The sequence below is a fragment of the Bactrocera neohumeralis genome, chromosome 6 (genome assembly GCF_024586455.1).
Source record: "Bactrocera neohumeralis isolate Rockhampton chromosome 6, APGP_CSIRO_Bneo_wtdbg2-racon-allhic-juicebox.fasta_v2, whole genome shotgun sequence".
Taxonomy (NCBI): Eukaryota; Metazoa; Arthropoda; class Insecta; order Diptera; family Tephritidae; genus Bactrocera; species Bactrocera neohumeralis.
In genome coordinates this window covers 54239784-54257361 of record NC_065923.1, presented here as the reverse complement: position 1 = coordinate 54257361, position 17578 = coordinate 54239784, and the positions used below count along the sequence as shown (strand labels likewise).

At 35.8% G+C, this 17578-nt stretch overlaps 1 protein-coding gene across 1 annotated transcript; it reads left to right on the top strand.

Annotated features, from left to right (window-relative positions):
* The first annotated feature begins 119 nt into the window (after window positions 1–119).
* LOC126762320 (deformed epidermal autoregulatory factor 1) lies at window positions 120–5232 on the top strand. The gene is made up of 4 exons (XM_050479013.1): window positions 120–480; window positions 698–1361; window positions 3108–3658; window positions 4583–5232. Exons 1-4 carry the CDS (start codon window positions 352–354, stop codon window positions 4754–4756), a joined length of 1518 nt encoding a protein of 505 aa, XP_050334970.1. The 5' UTR covers window positions 120–351; the 3' UTR covers window positions 4757–5232.
* The last annotated feature ends 12346 nt before the right edge of the window (window positions 5233–17578 follow it).

Genomic DNA, 17578 nt, shown 5'->3' with positions numbered 1-17578 from the left:
TTAGTATAAAAAAAATCAATACTTGATGTTCGTCAGCTTGTTGATTTTAAATATGGCAATATCAACGAATGAGGGAATTTGAAAGAAGTCGCCTTCCAAATGTCAATTTTTGTTTGAGCGGTCACAAATCAAACAAACCTTTTGTTATCAAGAAATGTCATGTTCAGTTAATATTTTCCACAAAATTTTATTTATAAGCAAAATGTGATTTATTGTTTACAAAACTAACGAATTGAAAACTTTGCTGATTAAACTTAACGTAAATTCATTAAAATACGGGGGAAAATAGTGTGAGAAGCGCGAAGTACCAAATAAAAGTGAAATTAAGTGAGAAAAAAGTATAGTGTAAAGATGGAACAGGTCGATTCTGCTGAACTGCATCTAGGCAGGATACGAGATGTAAAAGACCTGGGTGTTCTTAATGACGAAGCGCGCGATGTTGTGAAGGAAGAGGTGATTTTGGAAAGTTCTGGTCACCAGGTAATTATAATAAACTGGTGTTAGGGCTGGCGGCGTGGCGTTCTGAGCACAAGTTTGCGCGCAGCCCCTTCCCGCGCTCACAGCTTTTACACCCCTTTCCCTTGCGTACAACCTTCTGTCTTCAACAGCGCAATTGATGTGTACACAATTTTTTCTTTTTTTCTCGTTTGCTTCTGCATTTATAACTATACGTTTTAACAATTGGAAAAATTAAAAGCTGGATACTAAAGTGCGAATGGTGACCTCTAATGAGAATAGCGGCGGCAGTGGAGGTGTGGTCTCTGTACCGGTGTCCCTGCCAATAGGCTCTATGATCACAGGAGCATCATTTAATGTGATCACACCGGACCAATTACCGCATTTTAAGCAAATGCTTTGTGTCGATAACGGTTATATATCGAGCAGCCCTGTCGTAGGCAGTATGGGGGGAGATTTGAAGACAATTGTCATCCAGCAAACGACCGGAGGCGGTGGTGGAGTGGGAATCAATCACGACGGTTCTGGCAGTAATAACAGTCATGATAGTACAGCAACCAGTGAACACCCTGCTCAGGGTGCTGGTTCAGGCTGTGGGTCAGGGACAGGAGTGAATTGGGCTGAAACAACCCATATGGAAGTTTTTCCAATTCGTTGCAAGACAACCAGCGCTGATTTGTACCGTAGTAAGTTAGGATCTGGAGGTCGTGGACGTTGTGTCAAATATAAGGATAAATGGTATACGCCCAGCGAATTTGAAAATGTTTGTGGACGTGGGTCGAGTAAAGATTGGAAGAGATCCATTAAATATGGTGGAAAATCTCTGCAATCCTTAATAGACGATGGAATTTTGACACCACACGCTACAAACTGCAGCTGCACCGTTTGTTGCGATGATGAAGCTGGTGAGTAAACAACTATAAAATTAAATTTAAATCATTAATATAGGGCCGCTTTCTCAATGTTTGATTAGCAGCCAACTGTCAGTTAAGTTCTGGTTAATGTAAACAAGACACCTTCTTTCGGGAAAGAACTTAGCTGACAGATGGCTGCTGACCAGACATTGAGAAAACGTTCCTATACTTCTATAATGTTTTATTTACCTTATAACAAATAATTTAGCGTTTGTGTCATATCATGTTTATACAAGTTTAATTATATAACAGAAATAGAAATTTATATTATTTTCTTAAAAGCAGCAAGTTAATAAATCCAAAACATTTTATTATAATAATTGTATATATATATAACTCCAGCAAACAAAAAATAAATGTTAATTTATATTTAGTTTTAAAATATTGCAAACTTTGTTTCGAAACTAAAATAAACATATGTAAAGTGATCCATCCATATATAATTTATATATAGTATACACAGTGGTGGACTTATAATTAGAAACGATGTGTTAAAAGAAATCAAAACGCTGCATACTTTTTATAAGACTCGCACTGTAAATTATATTTACCGTTATTCATAATGTATGCGTTGGACGGCGTTACTAAATAAGCACGTGCCTATTTGCTGATTGATTATTAAAAATTAAAATTATGCCCCGGTGTGTGTTTCTTGGCTGGCTACGTAATTTGAACGCTGAAGCTTTTCTTTATATTCTAGGATTTCCTTAAAATTGAGCCGCTTGTTTCAAGACCGATGCCCACTCCCAGCTGCACCTCTGGTGAACAGACGCTGCAATTAGAATTCAGTAAACCAAATATGTCGGAGTTGCTCCGCTAAAGCTTCCGCTTATAGCCGTTACTTGACGGGTTAAGAATTGGTTATAGCCCTACGACTGTAACTGCTTACCCAGAAGCATGACTATAGTTATACCCCAATGCATTAATTATAAGAATGGGAACAAAGTAATGCACTCCAAAAATGAGGGAGAAATTGTCAATGTCGGCTATCGCACAAATGTTCGCCGTGCACACGTGAAATAAATGCTGAAGTTGGACATCAAATTAATAAAGAAATGTCAGCTCGGATGATAGGGAGGCGCTTATAAGATGTGGGTGATGCTCCCAACCCAATTGAAGACTTATGCGTAATTGTAAAACGAGATTTTAGGGTCCAAAAACCCCGGAATAGAGACAAGTTGTTTCAAATGTTTCAAAAAAGTTGGAACAGCGAATCAGAGCAAACCTGCCAATATTTAATTCAAAGTTTGCCGCGAAGGTTGGACAATGGTTAAAAATAAGGATTGTCCAACAAAACATTAAAAAATTAATCCATATTGTTCAATTTGAATTTGTGTTTTTGTGTTTAGCTCATTTCCTTAAAAATATAATTAATGTTGTTTTTTTTATGTAAAATTCAAATAAAAGGTGTTACATCGTTTATCCCAAGTAATAGTTTTAATGTGGCAATATTATTTTTTAATGAATTAAGAAAATTATATACTGCAAAGTCGTTTCTAATTAAAAGACCAACACCGCCATAGAATCAAAAATTGTTTTTACTTACAACAAAATTTTACCAATGTACAACAGGAGTAAACAATTAAAACACCTGAAAAGTAGTGATGATTTTTATTACTAAGCAATCACCAATTCTTTGTCGTTTGATTGTAATATATAAAATTATTCATTGAATATCTTTCTTTCTAAGCATACATACATAGTTCAGATATACTAATATTATATATATTTTTGTAGCATCTGGTCCTGTTCGTTTATTTACTCCTTATAAACGTCGGAAGCGAAACCAAACCGATCTTGATGTTGATGCAGTACCGAAGCGAAAGCGCAATAACAACCCGAATAACAGTAATAATAACGTCGAACCGCCACCGACTGCAACTGTGGTTGATGAAAATATCTTCTTAACTGCTGAAGATAATATCACATCAAAAGACGAACCCTGGCCTACATTAAATGACAGCCTTGATACATCGACCGAACTGGTTGATCAAACTCAAATTAATCCCTATGATCGTGAGACATACGTAGTCAATATAAATGACACTAGTTCCATTGCTTTGTTGGATAATAGTCAAGCAATGAAAAATCTGGAGAATGTCTATTGCACAATGGTGAAGGCCACAAATGATTTCAAACGTATTCTGACCGATTTAAAGAATTCATATGATCGAAAGATTGAAATTCTTCAAAAGGAGCGGGATGCAGCGGTGGCCGCCATGCGAAACCTTGAAGATCCAAATATTTCTGGTTCATTGCATGGAAATGAAATAATATCGGCAAAGAAGGTAATTGTTTTTGTACCGAGCATACTAGTAAATCAATTTAAATTTGATTTAGTAATGTACATATACGTTTAATCCAAAACACAACTAACAACAATACAAGTTAAACTAAAATATGTTGGGTTTGTTCGTTTCACTAATATATGTATTCAACTATTACGACATAAATACATACAAAGTAGATATGCATACTCTGATCCTGCCTATATATTTGCAAACAAGACGTTCTATAATCTGTTATGACATATTTCAAGAATTACAATGTTAAAATTTAAGATGCTGAGTAATATTGATATGCCTCTCAATAAAGAAAAAAAAAAAAAAAAATGGGTGAACGTTATTGCAAAGGCAAAAGAAGATTTCTACTTTGAAAAATTGCTTGTGCACCAATTATGTGAAAGTATTTTTTCTCCGTTTAGACCAATTTTGTCTTTATAAAAATCGTTATCGATCGCAAATAATTTTGAAAATTCTTTTTCACTCCATTGTCGAAGACACACTATGAATGTTTACTTTTCACAATCAATTATTGAAAGAAGAAAAAGTAGTTTTATGAATCACATTTGAAATTAATTTTTTTTTGTAATAAAAAGACGCTTTTCTCCACATCTGGCGAAAACTCAAACATATTTGTGGAATAATTTTTGATATAATTTTCAGAATTCTTGTAAAAAATGTTTTATTTTTTCCTCATTTCTTATTCAATCGACATCAGTTGAATCAGTTAAAAATTATTGTTTGCCACAAATGAAAACCTTGGTTCAATATCAAATAAACCGTTCATATCATGTTTCTGAATAATGAATTTTCGTAACTTTTTTCTTTTTATTTTAAAATTATATTTACGTTTACTATTAATTTACAATATTATATACCAAAATATGTTTTTGAATAATATACTAACTAAACGTAAATTTTATAATTTAGTGTGCTAATTGCAACAGAGAAGCTTTAGCCGAGTGCTCGCTTTGTCGAAAGACTCCATATTGCTCTGAATTCTGTCAACGAAAAGATTGGAACGCTCATCAAGTGGAATGTACAAGGAATCCTGCTCAGACAACAACTCAACAAATTATGCTGCTGGTGGATGAGCAGTCCTAAGCGAATTGTACATAATAAAGTATACATATTTTAATTCTTTATACATCTGAAAATGATAAAAGAATTTAATAACTGAAAACCGGATAATGCAAAAGCTAATTAAATACAAACAAAATAAGAAATTTATTTAAACTACAACACGAAGTAATGTGAAAGCCAACATCCAAAAAGGGGAAAATACAACAAAAACAAACAATTAAAACAAAAAAAAATTGCATAATACATATTCGTCTATGTATACATTTTCATTAGTTTTTAAGCACATAGTTAAACTTTTAACATTTTATTATTTTATGGATAAAACTGCCGTTACAACATCTAATAAAGATTTCAAAATCAAATTCGTAAACATAAGTGTAGTGAAAAAACAAAAACAAAATAATAATAATGTGTTTTGTTCATGGCACTTGAAATCTTTAAATTTGGGTGTGTAATGGTTAAAATGATTAAATTGGAAATAAATACCCTAGACGCGATTTTGTATTATAAATTTTTGGGTATAAGTACATAGATACCGGTAAGTAGTAAATAATGCTGAAAGTTTTGTATATAGCTAGCATATTGACATTTGAATTTTTACTTGCCACTTTGAAACACCCTTTATTACTTGAAAACAATTTCTAAAAGGTACGTACATTTGTATATGCTTATAAATGGTCGAAGAAGTAATTCGTATATCAACTCTTGTTTCAGGTTAAAAAGTATTGCAAGAGAAAGATGTCGAATGTGCCAACCAATTTTAACGACAATACCGTTAACAAAATAGAAAATGGGATTTTCACAATGTAAAGTTAAAATTTTACGCGAAGAATTGTCCAGATTCATGAATTTTTTCAAATTTTTGCTGTATGTATATAATTAAGAAAATACTAATTTTGAAAAAATTGTGTTCATTATTGAAATATCAAATATTTTACGATAGCATATAACAAATACATGCCACAGAAATTTTTCCTCAACATCTCATTATTTTTATTTATAACTATAAATATCGGTTATTTAAAAAATTGTATTTGTTTACAGAGATTTATCAAAAAGTTCATTGTATCAAAATCAATGTACATCTAAAAAAAAGTTATAGAGTGTTTATCAAGAAATTAACTAGACGTAATTTTGATTCGAAACTGAAAACTCGTTTTTCTCGAAATTTCTTTCAAAAATTTATGATTTCTGAAATTAAGATATACATTTGCGCAGAAAAATGTAGATTTTGAACAAATTTATGTGCTATGTGGTTAAATTTGAGAATTCTGACGTTGATTATTAGATTTATCGCACTTGTAGCTTCAACATAATTATTGTATGAAAACTAAGAATAATCCGAAAGTTGCAAAACACTCACACTTTTTTACCACCATAAACTCACTTTTCGATCTTGAATTCCGTCTGATATCAATTTTTCCATTCAGTTAAGGGGGTACTCCACTTTTTTACCACTTTTTAGGAAAATTTTTTTTATGCGACAACAAAATTCAATCATTTTAATTTTTTAATATATTTTTATTTTTATTTTGAAATGTACAAAAAAAAAAATTTCGTTATTTACATTTTTGTTATATTTTTTTTTTTAAATCAAAGTAGTCCCCACAAAAAAAATAGTTCACTGGTCATGGTGATAGCGGCTGTTCATGTTGTCTGAAATAAATAAATGGATTATTATTCAGTAGTTCTGCGGCTATCGTCCCTACCAAATATAATCAATTTCATTAAAAAAAAAAAATGAACTTCAAAAAAAAGTAACGAAAATCTTGTCTTTTTCGTTAAAAATCGTTAAAAAAAAATGAAAATATTTTCGATAATAAACAGTTCTGGAAGGGACAACTATAAATGAGTAGAAGAACATATGTAAATTTTAAAGCAATCGGTTGAATACTTTTTTTTAAGACCATGACAGTTTCAGAAAATGATGATTCGAGAAAAATGCGTTTAGAAACGTAGCAGCTGCAGACTTGTCATGGTGCCTGGTAGACAGTCGCTTACGACACGTCGTCGACTATGAGCTGTAACTTATCAAATACTATGAATTTCGGTCTGAATTTTTCACAGCATGTTTTCAATAGGTTTTACTGTCAAAACATAAAAAAATCGATTTTTCGAAGTGTTTACATGAGAATACCCCCTTAAGACAATTGATCACATACATATGTATGTATGTAGTTTTGCAAACAAATGACATATCAAAAAATATATGTGTAAATCTAACTTTTTCTGTTACTATTTCTAATAGCCCAAAAAACAACAATTTGTTCAAGTAATTCGAGCCATAATATCAAAATTAGCCGTTTCCTTTTGTATTGTTTTGCTTTTATGATTCAAAAATAAATGACAATTAATACATTTTTTAAATAACTAGAGAAACCAATTACAGATATACAAGTACTTCTCATATATTTGTTTCAAGCGCATTACTTCTTTCCAAGTAACACTTTCTTTTTTAACAAATAATTCTATAAAACAATTTATTAAACTGCAATTTTTAAATATTTCACTCTAATAGAGGTAGATAGATATATATTTATATATATTTCTTAATTCATTAATGCTTAACTTGCTCAGGATAAAACTTGTTTACGGTGTGATAATCGGCGAATTGCAGTTAATACCCTGACATTTTTATATTACATTGAGAAATGGGAGAAATCAGACTACAATCACGCTATATGAATATTTTACGTGGAATGAGATTCTTCCACTTCGAGGTTCCATACTTTTTAAAGAAAAAACGCAGACATCAAATTTAATGGGAACTGTTTATTATCATTCGAAGGAATATTCTTTGGCATTTATTTTTTGAAGACTATCTCTTTCAAATGACGGAGACGTGTCAGATGATCCATACGTTGAGTCAAATTTTCGATGACTCGTTCGAGCATTTCGACTGGTAATGGGCGAATGACATACAGATGTTTTGCTTCAAGACCTGAATCGAAGTGGGATTGTCAGCATAGACTTTAGACCTTAAATATCCCCACAGGAAAAAGTCTAACACACGATCTTGGTGGCAAATCGACCGGCCCAAAATGAGAAACTATCTGCTCGCCAAAGTGTTCTCTCAATAAATCTATTCAACGGTCGCCATTGACGGTTACGTTCTCGCTGGCATCATTTTTGAAGAAATATGGAGCGATGATTCCACCGGCGCACAAACCACACCAAACGTTGTTTTTTCTGGATGAAATGGCAGTTAAAGTTGAATGATTTATAAACATAGTTTAGGCTTAAGTCTTTCCATGATGAGATGCCAAACAATACTAAACAAAAGTAACATAACAACTTGCCATGACTGACGCCTGATCTGTCAAAAAAAGTTATTGAAATAGAGCCTCTACTTGGAGTACCCGTTAAATCAAAACTTAAAAAGTACCATAAAGGTAAGTCAACTCATCTTCAAAAATTGTGTAAATTGCACCATAATTTTCAAGCTCTCAAATACCTCTCAGGAGCTCTGATAAGCGTCAGATATAAGGTACTTCTAATCTAAAATACCGTGTTTCCATTAACGTTACATACACGTATTCATAATTGCTGGATTATGAGGGTGCATTGTCACTTCCTCCTACAGGTACGGACATTCCTTCGGTTTTCTCCAGACGTAGTTGGAAGTTCTCGTTTGGCTTCTGCTGATCCTCAGATGTTGAGGTAGCTCGAGAAAAACTCGGCGTCGAGGAAAACTGGCGCTGCCGGACTCAATGGGTTTGTGGCCACAATCCTTTTCAAATGACATTCCTGGTGTATGTTTAGCCGACAGCGGAAATCTGCGCAACATTTTCTTCTCGATTTACTACCTTACATGTGGTAGTATCTAATGTGGGTGTCAACTTGTGCGGAAATATTAAATTCTTTAAGAGTATTGTATCTCGAACTTGGATGCCAATATCTCACGCACTCCTGGCCTTATCGATCAACTGTGTCCCTTCGCTTTTTTCCGCATATTCTTATCTTTCTCTTCTGAGTCTGCCATTTCCCTTACCAAGTCCTGAGTTCAGGAAATTCTGCACTCTCTTATTACTCTGTTTAACATTTTTTTTGTCGGTGGAGCGCGTAGCATTGTATATTAAAACGAACTTCTAAATTTCATTCTTGTTGACTATGGACCTGTACATATTTTCTACTTCACGGTTAGCCTGTGGCCAGTATGGGGGCGTAGTCATTAGCCCAATGCCGTTGGTTGTTATTGCAAAAACTTTTAAACTCGACACTTATGAATTGCCTTCCATTGTCAGACATTAGTGTCTCTGGAAATCCCAATCTTGAAAATACCTCTTCCATTTCATTAATAATGGTTTTGGATGTTATCGATTTGATCACTTTGAACTCCATACATCTGGATTAGTAATCAATCAGTACCAATATATCATCCTCATTAGGTAAAGAACCTAAAATATCTATTGCTAAGAATTTCCAGTTTCCAGGGTCCATTCGGGAAAGGGTGTCTCTCCTTCGGAGCTGTTTTTGCGGGCATTGACACTATGAGGCAACCTTAACAACATCTTTGTCCACACAAGGACACCAAACTTTGGAGCGTAACCTCCGTTTCTTTGCACTTATTCCTGGATGTCCCTCATGTGCGAGGCAAAGAATTATTTTTCGCAACTTTCGTGGGATTACTAGTTTAGTTCCTCGTAATAGGATATCACCAACTATAAACAGCTCCAAACGAAATGGATAAAATAGGGGCTTCACATGTTCGCTTTCTACGGGTTCTGGCTTAGACACGTCATTGCGTCTTGTATCTCTTCGTCTAAGAGATCGGTAATCTGTGATATGGAGAGTGATTTCGGAATCAAAGTGGACACGACTCGAAAATTATGCTTCTCTCTGGTCCAGTCATATAGATCACTCAGAAACGATATGATTGTAACCTTAACAACCATGTTTCGATACTCGCCGGGGGTCGTGAGGTTGGCTTAAACATGGTTTCAAGTGGCTTGTGATCGGTTATTAATATTAAAATTTGTCCACAGCCAAGGTCGGACTTTCCTTTCGGTTTGTGAATATCTCTTTTCCACCGGTGAGAGACTCTTACTGGCAAGTGAAATGATCCGAGAAGTATTTGGCTTATCAAATTGCACTAGTACGGCACCCAGGGCCATCGGACTAGCATCTGCAATTAAACACGTTTCGTCCTGTGGGTTAAAGTATGAGAGTTTCAATACCGCGGCAATTTTCGGCTTTATTCATGGAAAGTCTCGTCTTGCTAATAGCCCCAAATAAATTTCTCCTTGCATCTCATTAGTTTCCTTAGAGGCTCGGTGCTGTCTGCCAAGTCAACTACAAACTTACCCACAATGTAGCTAAGCCAAGAAAACTACGTAATTCTTCCTTATTTTTCGACGCTTTAAATGCTGTGATCACTTTTACTTTTTCTTCATCAACTTCAATCCCCTCATATGATAGGATGTGTCCCAAAACTTTCAGCCTTTAACCTCTTGTTGTCTGACGGTACTCTCCAGTACCACTTCGAATTTTTCTGTTTTAAACAGAATCGCTGAACTTCTTGCTGCAAGCAGACCAACGGTACTTTAAATCACAAAATAAAACATATCGCCATCATCTTTAAAGGCAATCACCTCCGGCGATATCCAGGCACTTGGGCCAGTTACTGGTTCGATGATGTCCAACTTTAAAGTCTCTCCCAGTTTCTCAGTTATTTTGCCCTCCACCGCCGTCGGTACACGTCTCATGGGTTTTTGCACGAGAACTACAGATTCGTTAATAGACAGCTTGACAGAAACATTCCACCATTTGGCAAACGGTTCAGCTTCCTCAACTCTACGCATGTCCAAACCTATTTTTAGAAGGTTGAGTTGAATAGCTGTGTCCCATTCTAACAGAGATTGTTTTCTATTTCCAATTACATAAAATTTATTAATCAGTTCCGGACCGTTTTGTATTGAAATTGGAGCCTCAAAAACTAATATCTTGAGTAGTGAGTTAAACATAACAGCATTTTGCTCGCATAATCGTTTCCAATCTGATTGGCTAATCAGGTTCAATTTAGAACCCGAATCGGTGATCATAGTAATTCTGTAACCTCCTATTTTACAAGGGACCTCTCCCTCTTGTGACGACTCATTCTCCATTCTGAATAGCGCAGTTCCTTTCGAACCGTCGAGTACATTTCTAATTTCGCTACTTACATATATTCTGTACCTCTGTTATGGTCTGTATCTCTTCGCCGCCAGTGTTTCCTCAGGTTCATCTACTTTAAAATGGACTTCCGTAACCTTGTCCGACATTTCCGATAAAAATATCCAACTCTATCGTATTTCCTGCATTTCATATTTCTGCCGGGACACTTCAAACTATTTTCACGATGCCGCTTTTACCGAATCTTCCACACTCGCTGTCTATACTTCAGTGTACAATTTTGTTGATGCCGCTTGGATTACCAAGTGATCCAGTATGAAGTCAAGGTTAGTGTGTGTTTAGGCGCGTGTTCTTTTAGGAATTCAGTTAAGGCTGCTTTAACGATAACAAAGAAGAATTGGCAACATCTGCAGGACCTAAAAGCTTTGATTCCAGCAGACGGTCATTACTTTTATGATAATATATCTTATCTATTTGTCTCATTCCATTTGGAATAGACTCTTATTTTTATAGTTTTACAACCAATTTGCTACATAGTTTATAAACTTGGTAAGATATAAAAATCTAATTTGAGACATCTTGGATGAAACTTGGGGGGTTTTTAAGATAAAAAATTTTGAAAGATAGTGGGCGTAATTTGGGACCCGCCCTCTAATAAGTTTAATGTACATATCTTCTAAACCAATAAAGCTACAAAAACCAAACTCGTCCAGCTCAAATATTATAAGAACTCCAGTTTGAAAATGGATGAAATCGGAAGATAACTCCGCTCCCTCCCCATATAACGGTACTGTTAAAAACTACTAAAAGCGCGATAAATCAATAGCTAAATACGCCAGAGACATTAAATTTTACCTACGAGATGGTATGGGAGAGCTTTACGGAAGCCGGTGTAAAAATTGGGCAATGGGCGTGGCACTGCCCACATTTTGGTGAAATCTCATATCTCGGGACCCGTCTAACCGATTTCGACTTTTCGTATGTGGCATTCTTTTTATATTATTATGTCACAGAGCGAAAATGGGCGAAATCGGAGTACATTCACGTCTACTTCCCATATAACACAATTTCAAATTCCACTTGATTGTTTCACTTTTCAGTACACAAATCAAGAAGCAATTAATATAACGTGATGAAACTATGCACGAATAATGCTTTTAGTGTATGTCATTTTAGGAGCAAAAATTGTTAAAATTCAACCAAAAATGTTCAAGCCCCTAGATACCGATTAGTTCGACCCCAGTACCTATAGTTGACTTTTGATTAAAATATTGGTTAATGTGTGAGATATATAATTGAAAATCAGGGATAATCTTTCTCTTACAATGGTATGTCTGTATGTTAAAAATGGGTTGAATCGGGGAAAGCCCCCACACACCTAATATAAAGATTTTAAAACTTCCGGGAGACTTTGTACCGCATATATCGGCCAATATGTGAGTTATCTTAATGAAAATTAGAGAGCGTGTTTTACGCATAACAGTGTATCTTTGTGTCTAAAATAAATAAATTTGAGCGAAAATTTGATATATGATTGGTTTTTTAGTATGCGACTGGTTAATAATATGTGGCATTGGAAAAATAGATAAAATCGGGTTGATACGAGTACTATCCCAAATTCCATAAAATACATATAATTATTTTCGTTTTTCTAACCGTATGTGTCTGTCAGTATAGGAGTTATATATAGTATATGTATGTATATATAAAATTGATTGGATTTCGATCCTCTGGTTAACGGCTACTTTATTAGATTATTGGCGAAGGAGGCAATTGCATTTATAACAAACCAAACGTGACATCTATTATAAAAAATAGCTGTGTTGATAAAAAGGTATACATATTATAATTTGAAGTAAACAGTAATATTTTCGAAGCATTTCACAGAGCAGTGCAATATTTAAACGGAAACGATGAAGTATATGCGCACAAATTCAAACTGGTCTTTATCCAAAAATTATATATGCAATTGATTTGGGATATTGGGAATGGTAGAAATGAACTGCAATCAACTAAGCAGTGCAATGGATCATAACTGGCTCAGTAATCAGTTGATGAATTTTATACCTCGTGCATCCCAAAGGCCTTTTTCGTCTTTCCACTCTTGAGAACCGGTTCATCATGTGCAGTCCACTAGGCGAATAATAGAGCCATGTTTCTATTGTCACACTTCTTCTTATTAATTGGCGTAGACACCGCTTACGCGATTATAGCCGAGTTAACAACAGAGCGCCAGTCGTTTCTTCTTTTCGCCACGTGGCGCCAATTGGATATTCCAAGCGAAGCCAGGTCCTTCTTCTCTTGGTCCTTCCAACGGAGTGGAGGTCTTCCTCTTCCTCTGCTTCCCTCGACGGGTACTGCGTCGAATACTTTCAGAGCTGGAGTGTTTTCGTCCATCCGGACAACATGACCTAGCCAGCGTAGCCGCTGTCTTTTAATTCGCTGAACTATGTCAATGTCGTCGTATGTCTCGTGCAGCTCATCGTTCCATTGAATGCGATATTCGCCGAGGTCAATGCGCAAAGGACCATAAATCTTTCGCAGAACTTTCCTCTCGAAAACTCGTAACGTCGACTCATCGGTTGCTGTCATCGTCCAAGCCTCTGCACCATATAGCAGGACGGGAATTATGAGCGACTTATAGAGTTTAGCTTTTGTTCGTCGAGAGAGGACTTTACTTTTAATTGCCTACTCAGTCCGAAGTAGCACCTGTTGGCAAGAGCAATCCTGCGTTGGATTTCCAGGCTGACATTGTTGGTGGTGTTAATACTGGTTCCTAAATAGACGAAATTATCTACAACTTCAAAGTTATGACTGTCAACAGTGACGTGAGAGCCAAGTCGCGAGTGCGACGACTGTTTGTTTGATGACAGGAGATATTTCGTCTTGCCCTCCTTCACCGCCAGACCCATTTTCTGTGCTTCCTTGTCCTTCGTTTGCCATGGTCGTGATCAAAAGGGGGGTCTCTCATCCGAGGCTTGTTGCTTCCTTTCATTGGGGGTGTTTTTTTTTACGTGGCGGGTCCCAAACCCAGCGCACAACCCTATGTAGGGGATATTTCGCCTTTCACTTTAGCTCGCCTTCAAACGGATGTTCTTAGGCTACCCAGAGGATACTTGGTCAAAGACCGGAAGTCGTGAGCTGCTTGAGTCATATGTAAAAGAATCGTTTCTGGCCACTCCCAAGTGAATGGCGATCAGAGAACTTTCCTCACTTGCGTGAACTTCTACACATGACTCCATCCTCCTCTATTGTCACACACCGACGATTAAAGACAAACAAAACAAAGCAAGTCTCTTTTCAACGGTTGATTTCCATGTGCAGAACCCAAATTCTAAAGTACAAGCATTTTTCCCCGAAAAAGCAATGCTTTATTAACAGACGAAATGCTGTTTGACCCATTTTTTGTAAACTAACACAAATTACATCATCCAAAATGCTATATCTTATAAATGTAACTAATAGTTCTAATCTAACTAATAGAAATCATGTAGATGGTATTAGTAGTGCTATTTATGTATCAGCTACTGTAAAGCAGGGAAGGGTCCTCTAGTTATACTATATATAAAAATTAACGAAATAGCTTATGTACCCGCAGAAACGTCCCAACAACAGCACGGAAAGATGTGAAAATTTGCGCAGTTATTCGTTTTTTCCGAACGGGGGCCTTTTTTTGCAAAATCACCGTCGAGTTTGCAACTTATTTATATATATAAAAGAGAGCCGTGTAGGTTACTCAATTTTTAACTCAAGAAAGGCTGAACAGAAAAAAAATTCATACTCGTATACATATAAAAAATTATATTTCAAATCATAAGTATGCGTTCAATATTTGTTTTTTCTGCAACAAAACAAAGTAATATCACACAACTAATGCCAGGGAACAGTATTTCTTTTTACAAACGCATGTCATCTATTGGGTTAAGCCTGGTTTTACATGAGCCAGGTCTTTTCAGTGTGGGCTGCCTCTGGCTTGGGACTATCGAATGCCCAAAGGTTCGATATCTCTGCGGGCATATATGTACATATGTCTCATACTGTACAATTGGTACTATTGAGTATAAAAATACTCGACGCATGGTGACGTTTCATTTAAATCCGTTTATCTCGCCAAAAAGCCTCAACTTGACTGTCCAATAGAATCACGCTTTGCCCAGCTGAGCGGAATCATCTATACATATATGTACATAGTTACTATAAGTTGCCCAAGTTACCCATTTCATTTTCGTCAATTTCTGTGAAGTTATTCTTTATTCTGGAAAATAAAGTGCCCAATTTTGAGTATCTAAAATGGTAAGTATCGAGAAATTGAGGTCAGGTTTGTTTATTCAACAATAGTAGTAGCCAATTTCGCATTTAGAACCCGTGTTTTAACTTGCCCTCGTCCTCGGAACGCGGCGATTCCCGACGATAACGGCTGGTCCGGAAACGCCTGGAAATCAGGCACGGAAATTTTCCCGGCTCTGTCGGGAAATGGACCCGATTTTTATTCACATTTTGTAAAAAAAAAAATATTCGGCCGAATATGCTGTCATGACTCCGTGTTTCTCGCACAAACTCAACAACAGTATTTCAAAGTCAGTGAAAGTACAATTAATCGAAAACGTTGCCAGTGCCATACGAGAAGTCGACAAATTCTTCAAGAACTCATTTCCAAAACATGTGACTGTAATAGCAATGATACTTGGTGAAAAAATTGTCCAGTTGTGTGAAACAAGATGGGTAGAGAGGCACGATGCTGTCCTTCATTTTGTTGCGAAGTTACCGTTGATCATCGAAGGTCTGTCAAAAATCAGTGAGTGGAAGAACAGAGAAACAGCAGGCAAAGCAACAATTCTCATATCGGCTTTGTGCAAGTTCGAATTTATCGTCGGGCTCTTCTGTCTCAGCGACATTCTATCGCTCACCCATTCGCTCAGCGTAGTTCTTCAAAAGGAAGCAATTGATTTGGCGAAGGCATCAAAAATGATTGGGACGTTGCTTGCCACGTTGGAAAAAAAGAGGGAAAAAGTTGATGAAATATTCCGATTGATTTATTCAGAAGCCAAGAAAATGGCGGAAAAACTCGATGTTGACGAAGCGAAACCGAGAATATGTGGCCGACAAACGAAACGCGAAAATTACGACGTGAAAACTTGCGAAGATTACTACAGGGTCTCTGTCTACATACCTCTGCTGGATACCATCAAAGAAGATTTGGAAGCTCGTTTTTCACAAGAAGTTTTGGATGGTTACCAATTGAGTGTGTTGCTTCCAGAAAAAGCAAGTATTTTAAAAGAAAACGAAATCGATGATCTAATCGGATACTTGATAGAAAGATTCGGGAATTTTCTGGATGATGAAAAAAGCGTACAAAAATTTAAATTCAAAGGTGAATTAAGGTACTGGCAATGTCACTGGCAGCAGCAACAAAAAATTGAAGGCAGCGAAATTCCAACTTCTGCACTGGAAACATTAAGAAAATGTGATGTCGACATATTCCCAACAATCCACACCTATGTACCTCCGAGTATTCTGTACACTTCCGTAACAAACGCGAGCTCTGAAGGTTCTTTCTCTTATCTTCGCGGCATCAAAACATGGCTTAGGACGACCATGCTTCAAGAAAGACTAGTTGGATTAGCGTTGCTTCATATGCATCATGACATCGAAATCTCCGCAGAAGAAGTCATCGAAAGATTCGCAAAACTTGGCAGTCATCGTTTTGTGTTATGAAACACGCAATGTAAAAGGAATTTTCTGTTTGAATTTTTAATAAAATGAGCCACTTTGTAATGCATGCATATGGTTGACTTTTCGATTATAACCACTTTGTTTACCAAAAAATTGGAATTGATAATTTTTGTTGTAATTTGTACTGTATTTCTCTCGCAATAATAAGTTTGAAGCCCAAATCGAAGGATAAATTCAATTTCCCCCCAAGAATCGTCTCTGGATCCGCCACTGACAATGCGGTCATAAAAACGATTTGGATGTATGGCATTCAACTTTGGGTACGACCTGTGCAACTAATATTGATATATGCTACAAAGGTTCCAATCGAAAATGCTTAGAACAATCACGAGTTCATATACATAAAGACCTTGGTATTCCTATTATAATGAAAGAAATGTAAGACAGCAGAATTAAATAAATATCTAAACTCCGAGGTCACCCAAACACTTTGGCTAATGCTTACTAAATAGCAACGTATCACCAAAACAGCTCAATCACTCGCTTGTGCTTGTCTAGTTTTTAAATAGATTTAAGATTTTTTAACTTATTGTTAGGCTTAAAAAAAGCAGATCCAATGAATAAAATAATATTGAAAAAAAAATAACCTAAAAATTAAATTCGGGGAAGTTGGAAAAAAGTCACAGCTGTTCAAAAATGAGTGAAAATAATGAAGAAATTCGCTATATTTTGAAATTTTTGTGAAATTTACGGAGATGATGCTGCATCAGTTCATGTATCACAACAATGGTTCGCTCGCTTCCTTTCTGGAAATTTCGATTTACACTGATGGAATAATGTCTCTAGCGAAAAAATGGCAAAAAGTGGTCGACCAAAACGATACATATTTGTTTATTGATTTATTAGTATAAATACAAATAAAAATAAGTTGAAGTTTGATTAGTAATTCGAAAAGACTTTTTCGACTACCCAATATTCAGATAATTCATAGTAATTCCACACATGTACATACATATGTACAATCATTAAAATTTTAAGTACGTTTTTTGCTGCTTATGT